Genomic DNA, 26,399 nt, shown 5'->3' on the forward strand with positions numbered 1-26,399 from the left:
CATTATTGCGACACTAATTTGTAATTACAGTGAAACCTCTATCTTTTGTGTCGTGTCGTTTATTTCTTCCAACTCCGAAATAATTTCATATAAAACATACAAAAATTGATCGCATCGATCGTTTCTCTATCCACCATTTAACCGCATTTATCGTTTGAATTACGATGCGTATTTGACATATTTTCAAATTTTGTGTATGTTCTAATGCGCAGAACGTTCGAAAGAGAAAGACAGATATAATGACAATTAGAACAAGTTAAGGTTTCTGAAGATGATTGGCTAAGGCTTGATACACAGACGAATTTCAACAATTTTGTTACATTTGACGACAATATCCCAACGTGTGGGATAGAAACTATCGAAAGCTTGTGTGACGCAAGGTTGAAGGAGACAGCTGAAGAGGTCGATATCGATGAAGAAGAGCCGCCGCCTGTACCTTCATTTTCAGAAGCATCTTCGAAAGATTAAAAACATTCTACTACTCACATTCAATAACTGATGTCGAAAAATTATTATTTGCAAAACCGAAAATATAATGTTGACTTACGGGAATAAAACAGTAAAAAAAGAAACATCGATAAAAGATTATTTCCAATGCAATAAACTTTTTTGTTTTTGTTCTGTTTTCTAATTTTATTTAAATACATTTATTTATACCTGAAACATGCCCCTTTTTAGAATTTTAACCTGCTAGTGGTAATGCAGGTTTCCAGGGCGGTATCTTTACCCGATCTTATATCCTTGTGTATTGACCTCTCATTCTCGCATTCATAGTTTATTTCAATAAATCCCTTCAAAAACGATAGATAGAGGTTTCACTGTAAATAAAAGCAAGATGATTGGGACCACATCACAAAACATAAAGGTAACTTTTTGGTCGCTTCTCTGTAGAGATTTATTCTTGGAAAATTTAAATTCTCTCTAGAGGGATCAGGGCCCCAATTGCAATTAGAAATTAACAGAGTTATTTTTTTAATGAAGAAATTCAGTTCACGAGTTCAAGTCGGCGAGTTTTCCTGGCATTAAAAAGGAGAACCCCTTACCTGTCAAAACAAATGTAACCCGAAGTAAAATTTCTTGCAAGATAATTTCAAATAAGGCTCTGCAAGAAACAAAACTCACGATGCTCGTTATAAAATAAATTTATAACAGGAACAACATGCAGTGGTGTCATTCTCCAAATCATGACCATAATTTTTTATTGGATAATTTCTTCAACAATTTGTGCCAAAAAACATTCAATAAAATAGATAAAACAAAATTACACCAAAGAAAAATTTGTGTGGATCGTCAAAAAGAAAATTAGAATAATGTAACATCTAGATGTGAAGTTCATGATGGAGAATATCGTTTGTGATGAAAGTAATTGACAATATCATGCCTACTAAAAAAGAAAATATTTAAGAAAACTAACCACCCTTGTGTGAACTTCAGAAGCAGTGATGACGCATACAAAGTTGCTCAAATAATTCAATCAGATGATGAATGGGAAATACAAAAAAAATTAGGAGACATAATGCGCCTGAATTCAATAACATTGAATATAGTAACTGAAATTGTTTTTGTACATATTGAGTAAAATGTAAGTTATACTATCTAAATAAATACTTACATTTCATTACATTACAAACTAAATGTTAAAAACATGTCTACTCGGAAACTGGAAATCTATCACAACAATAACGCTATAATTGATTGGTTATTGTTCGCATGAACCTGTGATGTTTCTAAGTAGATTATTTTTGATAATTTTTTTCATGCGTTTTTGAGAAACTTCCCACCAAATTTTTAAATGAAAACATTTTTTACATCCAATGTACCATTGCGCTGAACATCCTCATTATCTATAAAGTAAAATCGAATTTTCTGTTTGAGAAATTTAGTATTCACATTTGAAAAATAAAATTCTTAAATCACAGGTTACTGACGAAGAGCTTCTCTAGTGAATTATTACTCTGAGATTGACACGCACTATAACTCAAAAAAATCATGGTTAATGCATATTTGATGTCAAATATTTACCCCATAATTGATGTAATAGAACTGCAGCTCTCACAGATGAGGACATTAAAAAAAAGGTACTTAAATTATTTTATCAAAAACTCCCAACTATCCGGATTAATGAGTACTAGACAATAAATGGGTATGCAGATATCCGGATGATTGAATTAACCATTAAATTAAGGATATGTTTTATAAGAAAACTTAATATTCTTAAATTATACAGTGAATTGGAATCACATTAAAAACTTACTTAAACATGTCCAGCCAAGTTAATTGCTTTGAAACTCGAGGCGACAAAAGTTCAAAAGTAGCCAGGGACTGCTCGCAACAGACTGAAGTCTGTTCTATCAAACATGTGCCAATTGGTCGCAGGTTGAGGGACCATATTTTGAACCCTCATGCTTACTCTAGTTATATACCTCAGTGGTTTAAGCACAATGCTCTCTTCTAAGAATCATAATATCCTAACACTGTATTCCTCCACTGTCATACTGGGAAATTAGAAAAAGGTGATTGTGCTGACCATGTGTATTTGATTGATCACAAACTGACAATACTGCAGTAAGGGGTACAATGAAAGTGTATTTGTTTTGTTATTTTCGCGGTTTGATTGTAAAGAAATATTAAATTTTAGCTTAATTAGTTTAAAAAAAATTGATATTGATATGCGAAACTGAAGAAAGACTCAAGTCTTTATGAACAGTTTCGGGAAAGGGGTGGATGCTTTCATTGTAATCATAATATCCCGATTAAATGCTTTTTAAAACAAATAATAGTGAAAGGTTATCCAGTTGTATTTTAAAATATAATAGATAAAAAGTATTTGAACATGAAAATGTTTTAGTTTCTTTTAAGTTCGTTTATAGTTTCGACATCTATAGTTTTTTTACAATACTAAAATTAAAACTTCATCGATAATAACACAGTAGTTTTAAAATATTTCAATAGAGGATTGTTTTTTTTTTTACGACAACTAGCGCCTCTAGCGATGTTTTGTAATCCCATTAATTCATTAAAAAATATGGCCTCTCGCGGACGCCTGATACGTGAAAGCCGTGACAGTGGGTGATCATACTGTGATATTTACACTTTTCATCACTGAAGATGAAATATGCCTTCGGCCGAAATGCAGAAAAGTGTATCCGTTCAAGTAGATAGTGACTTCGCTTTACTTTTGCCCGGCGGAGTGTACGAAATAAAGAAAATGGAGCCCCGATCGAGACTCAGGAGGGTTGCCTTTTTCTGTCTTTCTCTTGGCATTTTCGGAATAGTGGCTTTCGGATATTTCTGCCCCGATCAAGTAAGTCGAATGTAGCACACTCTCCCTACGTATTTTTTTAGAAAAATGATCAAATTGCTAAATTTTTAATCGTAGAGAAATGGTTTGTTTTGATCGCTAATGTTTATTTACTTTTGCACTATCAGGTCTGCGCTCTATCTGCCCGAGATCGTTTCGCGGATGTATCTCTGGCAGGATTCCCAGACAATCTCGGTCGACCGCTTCCAGGAACCCTGTCGAAGCCTGGCCTAAGCTACGACGATGTTTTACATGAAGATTTCCAATTTAATATCGACGGTCATGATGTAATGGTTTTTCTTCACATACAAAAGACGGGTGGAACTTCTTTCGGGAAGCATCTTGTGATGGATCTCGATTTAAAGGTAAGGAGATTATTATTTATTGTAAATTCAATAAACTACCCCCCTTTGAACTATCAACGAAAATCCTCAGTTCGATTTGTCATTACCTTTCAATACGGATATTTTTATATGGGATAATTGAAATGTCAATTATACAGGTTTTATACAAAATAATTTATTATGAAAAGAAAATACACCGAAAAACTCGGCATGTTGATTTTATATGAAATAAAAAGCATTTAAATGAAAATAAATGCATCTCAAGTTCTAAATTTGTTGCAACAGAGGGAAAACATTTTTGAGAAGGAATATGAAAGTCTAGGCACTTACGGGGCTTATGAGCCACTTAAACCAGCTGTTATGCCGTGTGAGGTGTTGAGGGGCACTTTGTAATGAGTAATTGAATCGCCCTCCAGTCGTCAATAAAAGGCAGCTTCGAAGATGGTATTGTTTTATTTAGTTCACTTTTGAAGATAACAAGATGTCTCCAACTACACTCGTTAGGATTACTGTACTTATAATTTAATAATATTCAAGTTTACATTTAATAATAAATTGTCGTAGTCACGACGTACTAAGTTAGGAATCTAATTTCAATGTGTCCTCCTGGAACCAATGTATTGGGTTATAAAGTGTATCTTTACATTAAATAGAGGGGATAATAATAGCTTTAGTCAAGAAAGATGCAAATTGGAGAAATCGCAAGATAACCAATATCTAACAATCGGTATTTAAGTATTGTATCAAATGAATGCAAACTTCTTAGAGCTTAAGGATGTGATCCTTTAACCATGAGACACCTGCTCTTTTAGGCATAAAATATAATTTTAAACAATATTACGTAAACGCATTAAGATAATAAATTATTAGCGTGTACAAGTAAATGACCACCAGAGATGACCACCGGAAAAGATGTAATAAATAACTCTCGTGTGAAAGAAATTGGAATACAATACACATTGGTAAAAATGTGTTTGGTCAGGATACAAAAGATGGCCCTCATATTGAATATAACCAGGAATTGCGATAGTTTTCAATATGGCAAAAGGCAAAAGGGGTTTGTTACGAGGTTGACAACACAACACAGCCAACGACAAGTCATCAGCGCTGTAAATGCCTAGACTTCCATATTCCCTTCTCAAAAATGTTTTCCCTTAGTTGCAACAAATTTAGATCTAGGGAGGAAATCCAGCCAGTCTGCAAACATTTGGACATACTCAAAACATTGTTGAAGCATCCAAAGTTAATTATTGATATCCGTGTGCGAGAGGTAAACTACAGTATCTCCAAAAACCCTACTTTTCACGAGAGACAAATTAGTGATTGTTTATCCTTTAAACATCTGGGGACTCAATTATAAACCAGGGATAAAGTTACGCCTAGGCATAGTGGTAGAATAAGGATGGAAATACCATCCTTATTCCGTCACTATAATAAGAACAGTATTCCCATCCTTATTCTACCACTATGCCTAGGTGTAATTTTGTACCAAGTTTATAAGTAAGACCCCTGGTATTTTTTTATGAGAGGCTTCAAAGTTAAAGTTTATGTGTTCTTAGTGGTATAATATTTTCTTTTTAGTTTTTCAGCATTTTTAATGACCAAAGACATTTGTTTACCGCTAAATATATTTATGGTACAACATCAAATATTGGGAAAACAGCAGTAAATCTGATGGATATTTTACCCAAGATAGAAAAAAACATTATTTTATAATTAGTCAAAAATAGGTGTTGTTTATTAATTATTAAAAAAAAATTGTGAGGATCATCTTGTTTAATGTTTTTTAAATAATAAAATGCTCAAAGGGTGCCTATACGTCAACAATGTGTTTTAATGAATTTATTGTCCTACAAAATTAGTTTAGATTTTGGATAAAACCAATAGCAGAGTTTTTTAAACAAATTATTCAGACAATATTTGAGTGTGTCCAAATGTTTGTAGACAAAAGACTGGATTTCACCCCCTCGGGAGTCATTAAGATTAACTAATTACAACAGGGATGGAGAATACCTTAAATAAGGGAATATGGAAGTCTAGGCATTTACAGGGCTTATGACCTGTCATTGACTGGTTTAAGTGGCCACTTTACACACTGTAACATTCACCATTTTGCCTATGTTTAAACGTCCATATTTCTTCAATTTGTTACACAATGTGTAAAGTGGCCACTTAAACCAGCCATTGACAGGTCATAAGCCCTGTAGATGCCTAGACTTTTATTTTACCTTCTCTTAAATGTTCTTCATCTCTGTTGTATCATGTTAATATAAACAGCTCCCCAGGGAGTTGAATCCAGTTCTTGTCTATAAAATTGTTGAAATAAAATAAAGAATGAAAAACATGCGCTCAGATGTAAAAATAAAATAAAATAGTAATAACATTTTTAAAAGGAAAAAATATAAATATACACTTACATACATATGTTTGTATAGTAGGTGCTCAGCACTGTAAGAGTGGGGATAAGTGTCTGTTAGTATCTTTTTGAGTGTAACAACAAACACTTATGTGAAATGTAACTTTTAATGTAAACAAAAATCTATTTCTGTATTACTGCATATACTTATAGCACCGTGTCTGTTAGTTCGAGTAAAAAACTGTCTGTAATAAATATTTCATTTATTATTATTAAATCAATGCTAGGCAGCCGTCAGCTGATATGCCCCTGTTTTATTTATATTTATTTTAACATATTACAACAAAGATGAAGAACATTTAAGAAAAGGTAATATAGAAGTCTAGGCATCTACAGGGCTTATGACCTGTCAATGGTTAACTTCACAAACATCAACAAGTGAAAGAATTGAAGGAATATAGATGTTCAAATATAGGCAGAATGGTGAATGTTACACAGTGTGTAAAGTGGCCACTTAAACCAGCCATTGACAGGTCATAAGCCCTGTAGATGCCTAGACTTCCATATTACCTTTTCTTAAATGTTCTTCATCTTTGTTGTAATATGTTAATATAAACAGCTCCCCAGGGAGTTGAATCCGGTCCTTGTCTACAAAAATTTGGACAAACTCAAAATATTGTTTATATTTATTTATTCTCAATATAATTTTATTTACATTCATCGAGACGCAAGTCCCAACTCTATGGGACTAAAGTCCTGTGTTGACCTGGGACGAATGATATACAAAAATAGACCATTAAGAAATAATATCGCATATGCTGGTAAAAGCCTCCAAATGCATTATTGACTATGCTGAGAAAAATTTATTTCAATTTGTTAGTTTGACTACACTAAAGTCTTTTCAACATATTTTGGACATGATACCTACTTACTGTTGTTCTTCTAATTCTTCTAACCGGCATCTTTTTTAAGTAAACAGCACGTAAATTTTCAATCAATATTTTAATATGCTTGTAAACATATAAACCCCCAATGAAATTAAATAAAACCTATTCTAATACATATATTATAACTGAAATGATTACAAAACACAAATTGAATCAAATAAAAAATGAAACAATATTAAAACACGAGTGACAATTGAAATTGAGTGAATTCATGATTAAATTCAGTTACACTTGCTACAAATAAATTTAATGTCCGGATCTAACTTAGTTAATTTCAGTCTTAGGTCCCCTCTTTACCTCTATTAGTTACATCCAACCGATAGTTTTTTAATGAGTAAATCGTTTATGGCGCTAAAACCACATTCACCAAACAAGATGAGGGAAAGGGTAATAATAATTTTCTGTCATGCAAAGTAATATTAGAATATTTTGTGTTTTATTTTTTTATTTTATTTTTATTTTATTTTGGAAAGCCAACAGATTACAATGTTTTTTAATTACAGTGTAGGTTAAATTATATATTAAGATCCAATTACAGGCCTTCTCGTAAGCTAAAAGATAAATATTACCAATAAGAAGTTAAGAATAGATATTAAATTTAGATATGTATGTACATTTTACAGTGCGGATAACATAATAATAAGTATACATACATATGCAGCGAGTATAACATTTGCAATAATTATTGAGCCTTATAAGAAGAACAACTTAATTGAAGAAAATAATAATTATAAAATTTTAAGTTATTTTCTTCGCAAATCCATGCCATCATTCCTACATCCTGCACACTTTCTGTGTTTCCAGATAATTATTGAAATTGTAACGGGTTTCATTCTATTTTAAGTACAATTTGGCGTTTATCTCAATTTTGTACATCTCAGGTATTTTTTTGTATGACCAATGAGTATTCCCATCTATATGTGGAATGCCGACGTGTCTCATCTCTGAAGCGTGGTGCCCCACCTCTGAGGTGTTATGCCCCAACGGTAGGGCGTACGCCCCACCGTGGGAAACACTGCTTTAGAAAAACAAGAATGTCGAATAATGTAGCTTGTGAACAACCTAGGACTAACAGAAAAAGAACCAGCTTTGTGTATGCAGCAATATAGTTTTACAATTCACTTTCAAAAGACTTATACATTATATTGTTCCCTCATACCAGCACTTTTGTTGATTGGGAATATTTTGTACCAATAAAATATGTAATGTAATGTAAATAAATACTTCAATATCAATAAAATGGAATAAACCATTTTCACCAGAAAAAAATAAAAATAAGTGGTTTGTGTATACATGATAACTGAAACTAAACCTTGAAGGATTGAGAGGATTTTGTCTGTTGATAAAGCTCGAAAAATCACATATTGTAAGAGCCATCTGGGCGTTTATAAATGAATAATAAATACCTAGTGAGTATAGATAGTACTCGTATCTATCTATAAAAACCTAAATTGTACTTGTTGGTAGTTAAAAAATGTTTTCAAAGGGTAATTTTTCCACACTTCCTCTTTTCAAAATAGACAGTACAGATATTTTATTCATGACTTCAGTAAAAAATGTAGGTATTATCATTCATAAGCATTATGGGTGGCACGATCAGGTTAACGAAGTTAGTCTTAAACTTTATAGCAGTTTTCACTCACTTGAAAGATTACATAATTTTTTGTCAATTAATGTTACCCAAACATTAGTCCAGAGCTTACTTCTTCCACTCCTTGACTATGCGGACGTATGTTATCCAGATGCTAACTCCGAATTACTTGATAAGTTAGAACGATTGCAGAATGTTTGCATACGATATATCTTTGATCTTCGCAAATTCGACCACATTACCGAATATCGCACGCAACTACACTGGCTCAGTATCAGGCATAGAAGAAACATTCACATTCTATCACTTCTTCACAATATTTTAAAAAATCCCACTTCGCCTGTTTATCTGAGAGAGCTCTTCCAACCTCTATCACAACACGGACTATCTCTTCGTTCTTGTGACGAGAGAACCCTTTTAATACCCTTTCATCGCTCTAATTTTCTTGCCTCTTCTTTCACAGTAGTAGCTGCTCGATTGTGGAATAATCTAACCACTAATGTTAGAGACCCTTCTTTATTTACATTTAAGTCAAGATTGAAATGTCACTATCTAATTATTTAAGTTGTTCCTTTATCCTTCTTCTTTCCTTCCCATCCCCTTTCCTCTCTTCATAGTATAGTGTTAATTTTTTATGTATTTTTATTTTTCTTAATCTTTGTTTTTAATTTTTGTATAAAATTGTGAGATTCAATATGTCCATGTACTTTTAACTTTCTCAAACTGAACGGTTTGGGTAGGTAGGAAGAAATTGCCTTAAGGCAATATGCCCGCCCTAATATGTATATAAAGTGTTAAATAAATAATATGTTTGCTTATAATTTAATTTTACATAATTGTAAATCTTATTCTACTTCATTGTTCACTGTTTTGAGTACAGAACATATCGTATTATTTACTATTATAAATGGTGATTTTCGGCACTGAACTGAATTTAATATGGTCGGTGTTTGGAAATTTTTTTGTTAAATTTATTGTCTTGTTGTAGCGGCCGTGTAACTGCCAGAGGGCTCGCAAACGTTGCCACTGCTTCCGTCCGCACAGCAACGAGATATGGCTCTTCTCGAGATACTCCACGGGATGGAAGTGAGTACAATTTATTGTTTCGTCTAATGAATGATACCGATATGCACGAAAGTAGTTTTGTAACGTATATTCAGTTTATTTAGGAACAGTAACCGATTACCAGTAATACTTTCTGGCATATGCTGACAATCCTATGAAAAAATAAACATCTAAAATATGGCAAGTGTTGCGTTGCCTTCAACAATTTTAAAATAACGGTTATGCGTATTTCCTTAGTTTAAATTTATTTCTGTGTAACTCGTTACCATAGATACAACACTTGCTGGCAGCTATCTCTACTCGATCTAATCTGATAATCTAATTATTCAATAAATTGGATTATATTATATTTACTAATGAAACCATAGATCTGTACTGTTTTTCACGGTTACAATTTGATTAAAGCATTTTATCATCACATATGTTGGCATTATTCTTCGTAGCATCACGTCTGATTAACATAAATGTCCGTTAGGGAATGATGGCGATTAAGGCAATTACCTATTAAGGAGAAACTTCACCCTGTGGGAAATTAGATATAAAAAATGTTTTCTTACGTGCGGTAAAAATTAGAGCATTAAATTATATGGAAAAGTAGTATTCTTATATATAAAACAATAATATGTCCACACATAAATTACTGTTCTTCCATTCTTTTTTATGTAATGAAGGAGATATTAAAAATATACAAATTCTTCAAAATAAGGCGATGCTGATTATTCTCAAAAGAAATATCTATTCTAATGTAGAAATAATGCATAAAGAAATTGGCTTACTCACAGTAAAGCAACATATTAAATATAATGTAGCAATTTTTATACACAAAATAATTAAGGGGATGAATAAAATAAAAACAATAATAAAATTTAACCAACATTGTCATACATATGAAACAAGGGGTAAAAAAAAGATAAGATTACCAATGAGGAGAAAAACAGAATCTCAAAACTCATTGAACAAGGGATTGAAGCTATACAATGAGTTACCTGAAGACATAAAGGAAATAGAAAAAATTGTAATATTATTGAAAATTTATATTAGTTCTTAAGATGTTATGAACTAACTTAATAAAGCATAAATAAATAAATAAAGTTTCTTGAAGATGTAGGAAAATTTTATTTTCATCAAAACGAACTACTTTAAACTCACTAGTTCATATGAATCAACCAATGATATAAGAGCTGTAGAAGATTTCCGGTTTATTTATTGTCAACGGACCAATCGACAGAACTATCCGAATAGAAGCCTAAGAGAACTTGCGACGGTAAACGCCGAGTAATATCAGAAATACAAATGCTTAAAAAATCATAGCGCTAATAATACTCGACAGCCTCCGTGGTGTACTGATCGAGTCGCTTGACTCACGCACAGAAAGTTCCGGATTCGATTCCCGGTGAGAACACAAAGTTTTAATGTGGGTGTAGAAGTCAGTGGGTAGAGTGTTGAGGAGCCTCTACACCAGTCTGAGCGTAGAAAGAAGAAACAGCTTTAGACGTTGATATAATTATTTATTTTACATTGAATTACAAATTAAAAGACTTGATAAAAAATGACGACGGACATAGTAACGTCCGTAAGAGAGTACCGAAGAGATGTGTAGTGGTCCATAGAATGGGTCCTCCTTTTGTACGCTGGATTTCTTTGTTCCCTGGTCTCCCACTACAGCGGAGGGAAGGTAATGTCTTCCAGGGCATTGGACTGACGAACAATCGAATTTGCGTTATCAGCACTTAGGTCAGTGCTCTTCGCTCGGATTGAGGCGGGCGTTGCGTGTATCGATTTCACTTACGCATGCACTTAGCTATGCAGAAAGCAGTCAGACATAGAAAAGTGAAACTGAGATAATACCACCTTTATGAAACCAGTGAATAATCAAATCTAAACAACAGTTAGATTGTTTTTGACTTTGACAAATGATAAACAATCAATAAATTCGTTTTTTATTATTTCAAACAAGTATCTTATTACGTTTATGACCAGTTTTAGAAGTAGTTATAAAGTACTGTAATATTTTTCTAGAGCTGTGGGTGTTTTCTACAAATTGAGAAATGCCGTTTTTGATATCGACATTTTTTTTGGAAGGATATTATTACAGTTTTTTGTATTTATTTTATTTATTTAATGCACAAAATACACAATTTTACATAGACACTATTATATGTTTTTTATGTCCCGACTTGTTAGAAAATTCCGTGTTAAGTCGAGACTCTTCGATATATAAATCAAAAATATTTATTTACATATTAAAACAATATACAGGTAATCAAAACAATATGCAAAATAATCAAAACAATATACAAAATAATAATAGTATGAAAGCGGCCTGGCTGTTTTTAGCAGAACATAGAATTAACCTTACTGCATCCGATTTTTCATTTTTTCTCACTTTCACTCATTTTTTCAAAATTGTGGACTGACTGCTTTCTATATAACTACGTTCGATTGGGCCTCCTGGCCTGTTGTGGTGCAAAAAAAAATTATTCAAAAAAAAAAAATATTTTCTTTGCTTAGTTTAATAGTCTATTAACAAATAAAACCACTGAACTTCCCCATTGAATTGCCATATTTTACGCTTTTTACATTTCTATTTAATTATATTTCATTGACTATATATTAGGTGTGCAACTTTGCTTCCGCCGTTTTTTTTCCCAAATTTGCCTTGTTGTTAAAAATTAGTTTTACATTTATGATTCAAAAATATTGTCCATCGCTGGCCACTACTTTCTCCCGTCTTTCGAGCAGCGTTCCAATCCCACGTTGGATAAACTGGTCATCTTTTGAAGCGATCCGCGAATCGATCGCGAATATTTTACTTCTTCATAAGATCGGGAGCGCTGGTCAGCCAGGCCGTGTGCCATTGATCGAAACAAGCGAAAGTAAGAGGGAGCAATGTCTGGAGAATACGGCAGGGGGGTAGGACTTTCCATTTCAAAGTTTCCAAGTATGTCTTGACCACTTTCGCAATGCGGGGTCGAGCATTTTCATGCTGCAAAATCACGCTTACTAATCCAACTTTTTGCCTAGACATACCTATATCTGTAAATTTTGTTTGATTTCAGTAGCATTATTTTGAGACACATTCTATGTTACATTTAGATTGCTCTGAACAAAAAAATTGTTAGGCCCAAAGGGGCGATATTTCTATGCGCCCGAGATCAACCGAGGTCCGAAGGGCCGATGAAACGATGCCCCGAGGGCCGATTACATGACGCCTGAAATGCTGAATTTTATAGCATGAAACTAGCTAGTTATAAAATATTATCTGTCCACGTCCCTGCAATCCTGTCTAGTTTAGCTAATTAATTATGTCAGTCAATTAATTGTAATTTTCATATATTTGTATTGTATATTATCACGACGATGTGTTACTTCTCTGTTGACCTTTTGCTGGGGTGAATGCACCGTGTCAGTGCCGTAATAATGTGTTCCTGGGAAGCCAGTCCCATTCAACTATAAGCTTATAATACTCGGACATATTCACTTTACTTTCTAATGATCAGAACAAATATACTCTAGGCAATGAGTTTTTCTGGGTTATTGTGTAGTGTGTCGTTCTCACTCTTTTCCGACATTTCAAATTTCATTTTCTGACTATTCTAATGCCATAGCAGCGTACATCATCAACCCTGATGATTGCATCCATATTTCTTTCAGTTCTTCTATCTATTGTGGGTAGTGTCATGGACTTTCACAGCTTGATTCTCATTTTATAATTTATTTATTTACATACATAAGTTTAGTGTACATTATTTCAGACATAAGTCATAAGCAATTAGTTGACACAGACACACGAGTATATCACCACAAATATAGAATCAGAAACATATATTTTTTTTTTTTTTAAACATATAAATGGCACATCAGTATAGTAAACAGTAAACTCAAACATTCGGAAAATCATCAAGGAGTTTCCTACTCAAATCCCTCCCACTAAGATAAATCCAGTCCTTAACTCCTTTCTTGAAAATAGTTTTTGTCCTTGAGAGCTTAATACGCTCTTCCAAAATATTGAATAGTTTTTAGTGAGTTATTTACAACTTTATGGAATCGGAATGTTTGGGGTAAATATTAAGAATGCAAATAATATTGTTTAGAAGAGAAAAAAGTGCCCTGTATCTACAACCAGAGCCTGCTTTACAAAATTGTGAACAAAATGGTTGATTCCCCGGAAGATAGGCAATTTACTTGTTTACCGTGTCCCCTCTGGACCACCTAGACTGTCCGATATTTTCTATCTTAATGTAGCTGACGTCATAGTCCTTTCGTTTATTATTGTATGCTTAGAAAAAGGTTTTAATCTTTATTTTAGTTGTATTTCAAATGTATGAGTCAGCGAGGCTAATTCTGAGTCTAACAAGAGATTATTACAGTCTCATAATTCTTTATGCGAGGCGGAAACACGTCTTGTACACTTAACATTAAAAAAACTAATCATCGGAAACATTCTACCATCCCTCATATTTGTGAAACATTTTTGTCATTTAATCAACCCTGCGGGCATTAATGAATCTATCCTAATGGCCTTATTAAATCTGTTAAAAATATAAGGTAATCTAAAAATATCATATGGTTATACGAATTATATTAAAAAATGAAACATTCAAAGGTATTAAAAAATATTATCTTTAAAATGAATTTTGGGGTATTATTAAATGTTACCTAAAAATGAAAAATAATTTAGTGATAAATTTACTATGGTAATAATTTCCTCTATCGTTCTTGCTCAAACTGTAACGCTTTTTAAAAAAAAAAAAAAAATCAGACTCATTTTCTCTGGCTGCGATACGCTCCCACTTGCTATTTAATGATGCTCACGCTTACACACATCTGAACTCTTACTCCCACACAAACACACCTCTACACTTACTCTCATTCAAATACACACAAACACACCCTTTTATTGTACCACAATTTAATATGTGTGATTTTTTTTTAGAAACTTCGCTGGTCTGTCTTTAAACTTTATATTTTTTATGTTATTTTATTACTGTTGACTGTTTCTGTAAAATAAATAAATAATATAATATCTCGACTCATTTTTTAATTTTGTCAAAAAATTAAAATGAGTGATAAAAACGAAAGATCATCATCATCATTCCCTTTCCGCACCTAAAGGTGCATAGGGCACTGCATTAGTTCACCAATCGCAGCGAATATTGATATTTTTTTGTTACATAAAGGTAAGATGATCAGTCTTAGGCTTCAGGTGCCAGTCCAAGGACTATGAAATATTCTAGTGCGAAAAACACCTTTTAAATAAATATTTCATATCAACCATGTCGGGAATCGAACCCGAGACCTCCCGCATGGTAGGCAAACGCGCTGACCATTAAACTAAATGTGTTGTAGATCGCACACGTGCAACATAGGGTAATATATAAAAAAGGTCAGCACATCATTTGAAATATTAAATTTGGTATTAGACCTTTTGATTAGTATCTTTTGATTTTAAAGTTTATTTGACTATCCGTTCTTACACTTTAAGCTAAAGGGATCAAATTGCTGGGATAGCAATTAGCCCTATATGAGTTTTTACTGAAAGAAATCATAAAAAAAACTGAACCTTTTCCATTATTTGTGTGCGACAGATTAATTTTATAGATATTATTGTAATTAATTTTTTTTATACTTGCTCCTTAAAGGGTTAAACATTATGTAGGCAATTGGCCATTTTATTATCCCTCCATTGCTGTCACTGTAAAAATGTTTCCTAAGAGCCAACTAATTAATGGACTTGAAGTGTGATGGCTTATCCAATTAGCAATATAGATAAAAAGTCATGATGATTGCAATCTATTTGATTGGTTTTCTCGTTTTGTAGAATGTTGAAGTGAGGCCCCAAAATAATACTACTTGTGTGTTCATTGTTACTAGAATTTCCAAACAAACATTCCAGCCGCGTGATATACAAAAGAGAATGGCCCATTTCACAGGTATCCTCCAAATCCACACGGCATGGTAAAATTAAGATGGATTGTCATTTTTTATATCAAACCATCATCCATCACGCCGTTTCTCCGTAAAGGTAGGCAGAGAGGATAGAACGCCACATCTCTCTATCTTTGCATACAGATCACGCTTCCTCTACATTCATACATCTTCTTATGCATGCGTGCCGATTATTCCAACTTTTAACGTGTCCATCTTCAAGTATTTGTTGGATTTGATATCTTTCTCGGTCTTCCTCTATTTCTGCATCAAACAACATTTGCACCGTAAATATTTTTAGCCATTCTTTCGCTGTCCATTTGCTCTACATGTCCAAACCAACGCAGAGCTCCTTTCTTGGTTTTGTCGATAATGCATATCTCAGCCTTGCATAATGCACAGATCTCAACATTTGTGCATCTGTCGTACATAGTTTTACCACACATTGAAAGTCTGAATAATTGGTGTGAGAGAACGACGTCTATGTAAAGACAAAGTGGTGTGGCATTCTATCCCCTCTACCTACCCCTATTATTTTTTATATTTTTTTTTAAATTTTTTTTTGTTTTTTTTACAATATACATAAAAGGTAAAACAGAGTATTCAAAAAATAAAGGATAATTACATAGCAATGAAATACAAATTAAAAGTAAAAATAGTAAACATGAAAACCACTAAGGCATGGCCTGTTAGTGGGTATACAAAAAAATGTTAATGAATTTTTGCTCCTACAATAAATAGCCAGTTACAATTTTTTTGTTTAACATAAAGAGAAAATAAAATTTTCTGTAAAAGAGTATATGGTTTATTTTATATTTTTATAGTAATTAAAAAAGGAAATAAAAACTATTAGAAAATCTAAAAAATATAAGAAAATATAAAAAATATAAGAAAATATAAAAAATATAAGAAAATATAAAAAATATAAGAAAATGTAAAAAATATAAGAAAATATAAAAAATATTCCTTATTATTAAAGGGCAACAAAATATATCATAGAAAAAAAGAGTTTATATCTTTAGTTTGAATCCAGGATAGTGTGTGTTTTTTAAAAGAAGGAAAATTTTGAAAGTTTGTATTTTTTTTGTTTTCCTACTGTTTCTTCATCGCGATATATTTTTTGCTAATTTATCCCGTTGATATTTTAGTGGGCAGTCATTTATTGACGCGAGTGTAAGGATCTTTAACCCTTGACTCCTGCTAAGTATAGGGCAATAAATTTCCAATCTTCTCCTAACCTTGGTGCATCAGTAAGGTCAATACATTTGCCGGCCAAGTATTGTGTGTCCCACGTCCCTAATGGGTTAAGTAACATGAAATTGTTTGTCTCCCAACATCTGTCTGAACTAATGGCATCATCGCTCTTCATATCGATGTGGCATTTTAATTAAAACGTATTATTTATTGCCATGTCACGGAAAGAAAACTTAAATAACGGAGACACTCCGGCTTTTTTATATTAATTAATTAATTGTATGATTTATATTTTTTTACCGCTTTTAATTTTCTCAGGGGCGCTGTGAAGATTTGATTAGATTATGCTGACCACTTTTTTAAATCTGATTCATTAAAACTTTTGCAAATACTTTTTTTCATGGGGTCCAACCATATGGCAGGGGCGAATCGTCAGTATAAGTGATTACGCGCAGCTTACCGTTATATTTGACTATTGATAATAATATTTTATAGTAGTCATATTTATGGGAAAATAAATGTTATATATTATAGATGCCCGTCACTGTTTATATATTCTTCCAAAAATAAATACAAATATCGGCGCCCAGCCCGTTCCCAGCGAACTAACGTCGGAACAAATCTAACACACATGGTATCACCCAAAAAAGAAACAAATTAATTAGCAACATTATTTGAAAATATGTAGACGGTAGGATGTCAAAAACAAGCAATCTGGAATTTATTATTTAAATTTCTATAATTGACTTGCTTTATCTATGGTTAGTTTGGTTTGCTTTTCATTTTGATTTTGTAGAAGAATTTTGGGTTTGCAAACTGAATAATTGTACTATGTCACCACAGATTAACTGATCACCGTATTTCTTTTATAGTGATAGTAGGAAGACCAAGCTACTTTCAATCTCAATAAAATATATCAATCCATCCACTCTACTCTATGGTCCCCTTTTCACAAAATTTGCATAAATAATGTTGAACGAGTCCAATGAAAATTTTTAAGATTTATTAATTTCAAACTGCATATTCCTATAGAACAAATTTACTACATATCTTTATTAATTTTTTTGAATTTACCTACTCTGGAGAATCGCAGGAAAATAACTGACCTAATATTTTTATATAATATTGTTAATTCAAAATTCGATTGTTGCGTACTCCTGGATTTAATAAATATTAACATATCAACACGTAGAACTAGACAAAATTGTCTATATTATTGTCACCCTTCTCATTTGTCACTCACCTATACCGCGTGTATACACAGACCGACATATCGACATTTTTAACTTAAGTCTCTGAATTCAAATCATCTCTTTTTTATTATTTTATGATGTTCCATAGTAAGGATTAACTAATTATTTGCAAAAGCTACCTATGCTAATGATCTGGTGTTAATTCATTTTATATCTTTTGTATGCTGACATACACACATGTGTATGCATATTTTTCTTGTTATTTTTCTTTGTATACCCATGTTTTTTTTATTTTTTGTATATCTAACTAACTCATATTGTTATATTTTATATCGTAAACGGCACTTGTGCCGTATAATAAATAAATAAAAAAAAATATATATTACTGATTCACAAAAACTCTTATTGTTAAACAACCCAAACAAACAAACACGAACAAACCATTACGCCGTTTCTCCGTAGGGGTAAGCAGAGAGGATAGAACGCCATATCACTATCTTGGCATACAGACCTCGCTTCCTCTACATTCATACATCTTCTCATGCACGCCCGCCGATTATTCCTACTTTTGACATGTCCATCTTCAAGTATTTGGTGGACTTGATCGTGCCATGTCTTTCTCGGCCTTTCCTGCATCCATCAACACTCGCATCGTAGATCCTTTTAGCCGCTCTTTCGTTGTCCATTCGCTCTACATGTCCAAACCAACGCAGCACCCCTTTCTTGATTCTGTCGATAGTGCATATCTCAGCCTTACGCAGTTCACGGATCTCGACATCTGTGCACCCATCCTACATCGTTTTGCCACACATTCGCCCAACTTCCCGACCCAACTAACTAATAGTTTCTCCCTAATTCCGTGTGAGCGAAGTCACGGGTTAAAACTAGTACCTAATATAGTACAAGATTACAAAATGAAGACAAATTCACCGCCAGTATTTTTAAGCAAGAGCTGCCCTGTTAGTAGCACCCTCATTGATCACATCAATTATTAATGTAATGTGATTATGTATGTACACAATATAATCTATTGTATCCAGTTGAAATTGATTTATGTCCCAATAAAATACGATCGCGGTATGAATGTTACAACACCGTGACATCTATTTTAATTCCTATCCAATTATATTTACAACTTCCTTTAATTCATCGCCATTGTATGTAAATCGGTACCCAGACAATACCTTTTAGTATTCCTTATTAGAAAATCACTTTTTTCAAAACATTTTCAAAGTAATAAAGGTCTATAAAATACAGTCCAGTAAAAAAAATAAAAAAATCCCAATTATTAATGTAGTTATGCAAAAAGCGTCCAACCCTCAAAATGCTAAAAATGAGTAATGGCGGTTTCGATAGCATACTACGATATCTTCAACAACAACAAACCATCACGCCGTTTCTCCATAAGGGTAGGCAGAGAGGATAGAACGCCACAACACTATCTTTGCATAATGATCTCGCTTCCTCTACATTCATACATCTTTTAATGCACGCGTGCCGATTATTCCGACTTTTGACATGTCCATCTTCAAGTATTTGTTGGATTTGGTCATGCCATGTCTTTCTCGGTCTTCCTCTATTTCTGCATCCATCAACATTCGCATTGTAAATATTCTTAGCCGTTCTTTCGCTGTCCATTCGTTGTACATGTCCGAACCAGCGCAGAGCTCCTTTCTTGATTTTGTCGATATCTTTATCTGCTGAAAATGACCAAGCTCCAAGCGCTATACTTTTTTTGCCAATTAAAGAAATTTCTAACCCATATCACGTCTATCACTGTTATATTAATTTTAAAAATGTCCAAGTGGTTTAACTGTTTTCTGCAGCTCTTTTTTTTCAATTTATTTAATTGGCAAAAAAGTATAGCACTTGGAGCTTGGATGTTTTCAGCACTTAAAGATATCGTAGCATGCTATCTAAATCAGCATTAAACTCATTTTTAGCATTTTGAGGGTTGGACGCTTTTTGCATAACAACGTCCAATTATTGGTAACATAAAAAATATTTTTAAATCTGTAATTTTGAATTCCTGCAAAATCGGTCATTCCATTGGCCACTCCCCTAATACGTCACAACTCATGTTTATTTGTTCCTGCCCATTCAAATTTGTTTAGAACATTGTCACGAATCTTAAAGTCAACTACAAAGGCCAAACATGTTGCGTTTTTCTAGCAAATTATTTTTATTAAATTTCTTTTTTACATTTATGTATGAAAACATTTATCCACAGTATCCATATTGATTTTGAAAATACAATTAATTATCCTAAACCCATTTCATATATTTTTATCAGTATTCGCAGTAGGTGATATTTCCCTATTCTTAACATATATTTTTTTATTATTAATTAATATTATTTATTATTAATATAATATAATATTGTATGTAATAATAATAATTAAAATTATGATTTTTTATAATTATTTTTTTGACCAAAAATAAATAAATTGAACTGAAAAATACTATTTAAAATATTGTTCATTTGATTTCTGTTAATTTAACCTTCAGAAATTTTATCTGAATTTTTATGGTAATTTCTATACGTTTTCTCCTTGTGTAACCACCATGTAATCGATTTTTTTTAAATGGGCGTTTACGCATTGTTTTTATATACAAAAGACAGTCTTACAATCATACGTGATTTTTGCAAAAAATAATATAATATTTTTCTGCACTAAAGGTTTGATAAAAAAATGCGCGGAATAATTGAATTTAAAATTTAAATACATAATCGCGTGGGGTTCTTAGTCCATGATTGATGACACTAAATCATTTCACCCGAAATATAATCTGACGATTGATGAAGGAAGTTATCATTTTATATTGAACGAGCTGAACCAGGCAATGCTTTGCTATTGCTAGATTTGAGAACTTGCTAAATAGATTAAATGAACACAATCGAAAGTTTGATTTCAATTACTGTATTTAATCCAAATTAGATATATATGTATACATTATTATCTTTGTGTTTCGGCTTAGATAAATAATTGTGAGGACAGCTTGCCCACCATATACCGCACACCGCATCTGAGGACATAAGTCTCCTTGGCGGTGCCCACATACACGGAAAATTTGCTAATTGTGAGGACAGAGAATTTTGATAGATAGGTGTTGGAACATTGTCACTGTCTTGCAGATGCCTCCCCGATATTGTGCAAAAAAAACAACTGCATGTCCGACCTTTTGTTAGAATATACAAAATCGACAATCGATCAAAATCCCGCAGTACGTTAACATCGCCAGCCAGCACGAAAAATCAGCTCAACTCAGTCAGTCACTCATTTTCACCATGTAGTTCAAGTGCAGCCGGTTTACACGTGGACAATACAATAGAGAGGATAATATTGTCTTGACAATACGAAAATTCTGCCACAGTTCACATGTGAGCGCTGCCTACGTTTATTACGAGCTAGTCACAAAAAACATAATTTACATGTACATACCAAGATTTATTGTAATTGTTAAAAAATCAACTATTTAAATAGTAGAAAGGCATAATCAATAATATATAGTAATGTTTCGGTCAAATCGAAATGCTGATCATTCAACTCTTGTATAATGCCAATACTCCCATATGGGTGCGAATCTTGGCACCTTACCAAAGCCCAGAACACCAAACTTCTGAGTTTTGAAAGTAAGTGCTTGAGGAAAATATTAGGCATGAAGTAGTTTATAACTAACATTGAAGTCCGAGAACGGGCGCAACAGCCTCCTATAACGAGCATCTTGAGGATGCGGCGGTGGACCTGACTCGGACACGTGCTGCGCATGCCTCAGGAGAACCTAAACCCAAGTTCCCTCTTCTTTGAATCTGCGGGCTCACGCCGTTCTGGAAGGCCGTAGATGACGATATTTTGATTTTATTCGGCGGAACTAAGGGGCGCTATGACGATATTTTGATTTTATTCGGCGGAACTAAGGGGCGCTGGATTGACGTGGGAGGAGGCGAGAGTGCTGGCTGGCGATAGGGCCTTCTGGAGACGGCTGGTGATGTTCACACGCTCCACTTAGCAGCGAATGTGGAAAAGAAGATGAAGAATGAGAAAGAATGTGAAAAATGATTCAACAGAATCGATGTGTTGAAATTACTCTGAAAATGTAAATTTTCTGAGAATATGTTGTATTTAATTATAATAATGTTTGAAAATATTCATGTGGTTTTGCTCGTTCAATTTTCATTACTCATTTAGTTAAAACTTTTTTGTTATTAAATGCTTATCTTCCCATTATGACTAATTGTAGTATTATTCACTATTGGTCAATCATATCATTTTGAGATTGGTAATATAATATTAGTCAGAGGTCCGTGGCTCATTTCCCACTCTACCTCAACTTGATTCTCATTTTCTAACACACTTTTTATTTATTATATATTTAAGGCATTTACTTTGTTGTCAATAAATCATAGTTAATATTTGTACATAATCACTTATCGAGTTTTTTATGTCTACCGGTTTCTTCATCGGGACACTAACATGCAAATCCAACTATACACCTCCACCATAGTAGTTTCACCCATATATAAATCTAACCTGCTGATAGGAAACAAGCTATTTGAAGCTGACACCAACTTATTATAATTTTTTTAATGTTATTGTGGGAATATCTTGTGACAATTATCTTTTGACGTTCCACTGTACTAAAAATGTATGTGATGGTAGTATGTACCTATTTCACCTATGTATCTGTCTATGACTGTTTCAGTCAGTCAAAAATATCACAATAAGGAAATTTTATTTCAATTTTTTTTTTTTAATTGACTATCAAACAAAGCCAATTTTTTAAAAATATTTTTGTAGAACCACGTAGCTGTCAAAATACACTAAACATTGTATCAGCACAAAAATGCTATACTTAGGTCAAAAGAATAATGAAAATCACAAAAATTTGTGACGTTTCAAATTAGTTCATTTTTATGATTTTTTTTCACACATTTTCGAGAAACTTCGCCATACAATTACATTTTCAAGTGCGTTTAAGAAAACATTTTTTAAATATCCAATTTCCCGCTGTCCTGAACTTCCTCATTCAATTTTGTCAAATTTTTTTCACATCAGAATTTTTTTGTGGTATTTTAATTTATCATTCCATTATAACACCCACACACCCACCCTCTCACATACTTACACTCACACAAACACACTAGCATGTATTGTACGAGTATTTAATGTATTTCTGTAGATATCTGTCATTGGTTTTATTCTCTGGATATTTTATTTGTTATATTTCTTTTGCATGTATTACTGTTGATATCCCCAATAAATAAAAAAATAAAAATTGCAATTTTCCGACTCTTGAATTAGATTGACAGTAAAGTTTTACATAAAACTGCATACTTTCCTTAAAATATACTGAATGATCAATGTAATTAGTATAAAATTAATAATGAAATTAATGTAAAGAATCAAGCCTTTTACTTTAAATGTTAATATCCTTTTTAACCTTCATAAGATTTCAGACGACAGAATTGATTAATTCCAAATGCAATGCTGCATCAAGGTAATAATAATATTAACATTCCACTGTGACAAGTATTTTATATTTCGTTTGCTGAGCCCAGGTCACAATTGCATAGAGACTTGATGGATTGTTTCCTCTTCATAATGTACGGCTCAGTGCTTTTCAAGCTTTTGTATTCTAAATGTGCATCGCAAAAACTCAATGCATACCAACAGCATAATAAAACATGGAATTTTAAAATGCTTTTGTCCATTTTAACTGATCTTTCAAAATAATTACGTACAATTTATTTTTCTTCCTATCATCTTTTAAAATACAGTCAACACTCCTATAACCCGATTAATTTGTACCGTGTTATATGCTACAAACTAAAAAACATTGTTTCTGACTCGTACAAAAACAAATTATTAATCCTTCATAAAAATTCAGCTTTTCCCTCCAACCAATTATTTCGAGAAGCTGAACTTTTGAAGCCACGAGAAGTTTATTGCCAGCAATGTCTGGAATATGTTTTTACGCGCCAACATTTATTTCCTAATTTTTTTTTATAGATCTAGCCAAAGATTGAATGGTTTACTTGAAATCCCTATTGTAAATCCAGACTCGGGCAACAACACTCATTCTTCATGGATCCAAAACCTTTCAATGCATTTCATACGGACAATATGATAGAGATTCATTATTTGAATTTGTTGATTGATTTGGTGTTTATTTTGTAGAACTCCATATTTAAACTTATAATTAGAAATCAAACACTGATTTGAGTCTACTGAACACTTTATTTTATTTTTACAAATATAAACAAATAAAAATAAAAACTTCGTGACAATTGTTTTGCCTTATTAGGGCATTTTCAAACGAATATGAAGATTATTTGGATTGAATGTCCTTATATAGTTATATAATTCAAGGTACTTAAGTAGAAAATAAAAATAATCTTAAGAACTATAGCATGTACATTAATCATAATTGAGGGTAATTATATAATTAATGTCCTTATATAGTTATATAATTCAAGGTACTTAAGTAGAAAATAAAAATAATCTTAAGAACTATAGCATGTACATTAATCATAATTGAGGGGAAAACCAATGATTAAGGGTGAGGCTAAGTGTTTAATAGGTAATGGGGAATTTAGGTATTTATATTTGAATTTCGGAGAAAATATAACAAAGTAAGTATTTATTGACATACAAGTATGTATTGTGAGATAATTAATTATTAATTAATGAAGCTTTATAGTTTTGTAAATTGAGATAATTATTGTCGAAAAAATATCAATATTATAATAGGTTGCTGTTCATTTTAATTTCAATCTCACAATACATTCTTGTATGTCAATAAATACTTTGTAAGTATTTATTGACATACAAGTATGTATTGTGAGATAATTAATTATTAATTAATGAAGCTTTATAGTTTTGTAAATTGAGATAATTGTTGTCGAAAAAATATCAATAATATTATAATAGGTTGCTGTTCATTTTAATTTCAATCTCACAATACATACTTGTATGTCAATAAATACTTTGTTATATTTTCCCCGAAATTCAAATATAAATACCTAAATTCCCCATTACCTATTAAACACTTAGCCTCACCCTTAACCATTGGTTTTTCCCTCAATTATGATTAATGTACATGCTATAGTTCATAAGATTATTTTTATTTTCTACTTAAGTACCTTGAATTATATAACTATATAAGGACATTCAATCCAAATAATCTTCACATTCGTTTGAAAATGCCCTAACAAGGCGAAACAATTGTCACGAAGTTTTTATTTTTATATGTTTATATTTGGAAAAATAAAATAAAGTGTTCAGTAGACTCAAATCAGTGTTTGATTTCTAATTATAAGTATAAATTTGAATTTCTGTTGAAATTATGGATATAAAAAGCTTCTTTTTTTAATAAATCGAAATACGTTTACTATAATTTTCTCATTTGTTAAAAATATAAGTGAGAGTGTTAAACTCATTCTTAACTTTTTGATATCTATCGTATTCTTCCAGTAGACTTAATTTCAATTTAAAGTAAAATTTATACCCACACACGGGCCGGGCCATGCCTTTGTGGGTTTTTTTTTTGTTTTAATGTAATAGTTTATTTGTAATTGTAACTTATGTAAACCTATTGTAAAATACAAAGAAAAAATATAATACAGTTGAACTCAGTTATAACGATCACGGAAATAGCGAGATCTCGGATGTAACGAGGAAATAGGTGCGAAGGTTTTCACAGTCACTGTTATCAACATGTTTCTTTTTTGGGTGATACCCCGTGTGTGTTGGATTTGTTCCGACGTTTCGGCTCAAATTAAACTCAACATGGTTTCCAGCACTACATACTACAAAAATGAATAGAAATGTGCCTACTGCCGACTGCGACACGTTACAAATTACTAGTACTTAAACACACGCTTTTTTCTACAAAACACTCTGTTTACCCTGAAGATGGCTCCTGCAATGGTTGCCATAACGTCGGAACAAATCTAACATACACGGTATCACCCAAAAAAGAAACATATTGGTTACGAGGAAACATTAGTTGACATTTTAGTTAATGATTTTCTCCTTACAATTATTCACTGTTATAACGAGCTACTTCTCAGACATACCGAACAAAAAAATTATACAAAAAATCTTCAATTGTTAAAAACATCATTCTCAAAATAAGAATCTAAGTAAAAAAAATAAAATCTAAACAGCCGGCTAACGTAAAGGATAAATACCGCCGGGCATTGGGATTAGATTATGTTTATGATAGCTATGTTAGTGTCTAAGTACCTAATTGGATTTTTCACCAACAATATTGAAAAATGAACACACATGGTTTTTAAAAAATCCAAGCTTTCAAACTCAGTAAGTGCCGGTTCGGCACATTGTTACAATTTACAGCTGCTTTTGTAGTTTATGAATGACATGCTTGTTTCGGGGGTTTTTACGGGGTTTTATTAGATATTTTAATGTTCTAGGCTTATTTCAATACACAATAAACATTACAAGTGGGTGATATCA

At 32.3% G+C, this 26,399-nt stretch overlaps 1 protein-coding gene across 1 annotated transcript in view; it reads left to right on the forward strand.

Moving 5' to 3' along the window:
- Nucleotides 1-3,010: 3,010 nt before the first annotated feature.
- Hs6st (heparan sulfate 6-O-sulfotransferase) overlaps nucleotides 3,011-26,399 on the forward strand; it is a 36,778-nt gene continuing 13,389 nt past the window's right edge. The window contains exons 1-3 of the mRNA XM_088239649.1: nucleotides 3,011-3,304; nucleotides 3,430-3,666; nucleotides 9,528-9,625. Coding sequence (XP_088095775.1) covers nucleotides 3,116-3,304; nucleotides 3,430-3,666; nucleotides 9,528-9,625 — 524 coding nt within the window. The 5' untranslated portion in view covers nucleotides 3,011-3,115. The remainder of the gene's footprint in view (nucleotides 3,305-3,429; nucleotides 3,667-9,527; nucleotides 9,626-26,399) is intronic.

The sequence above is a fragment of the Micrasema longulum genome, unplaced genomic scaffold, assembly GCF_059751315.1.
Source record: "Micrasema longulum isolate JH-2025_06_02 unplaced genomic scaffold, ASM5975131v1 h1tg002212l, whole genome shotgun sequence".
Lineage (NCBI taxonomy): Eukaryota > Metazoa > Arthropoda > Insecta > Trichoptera > Brachycentridae > Micrasema > Micrasema longulum.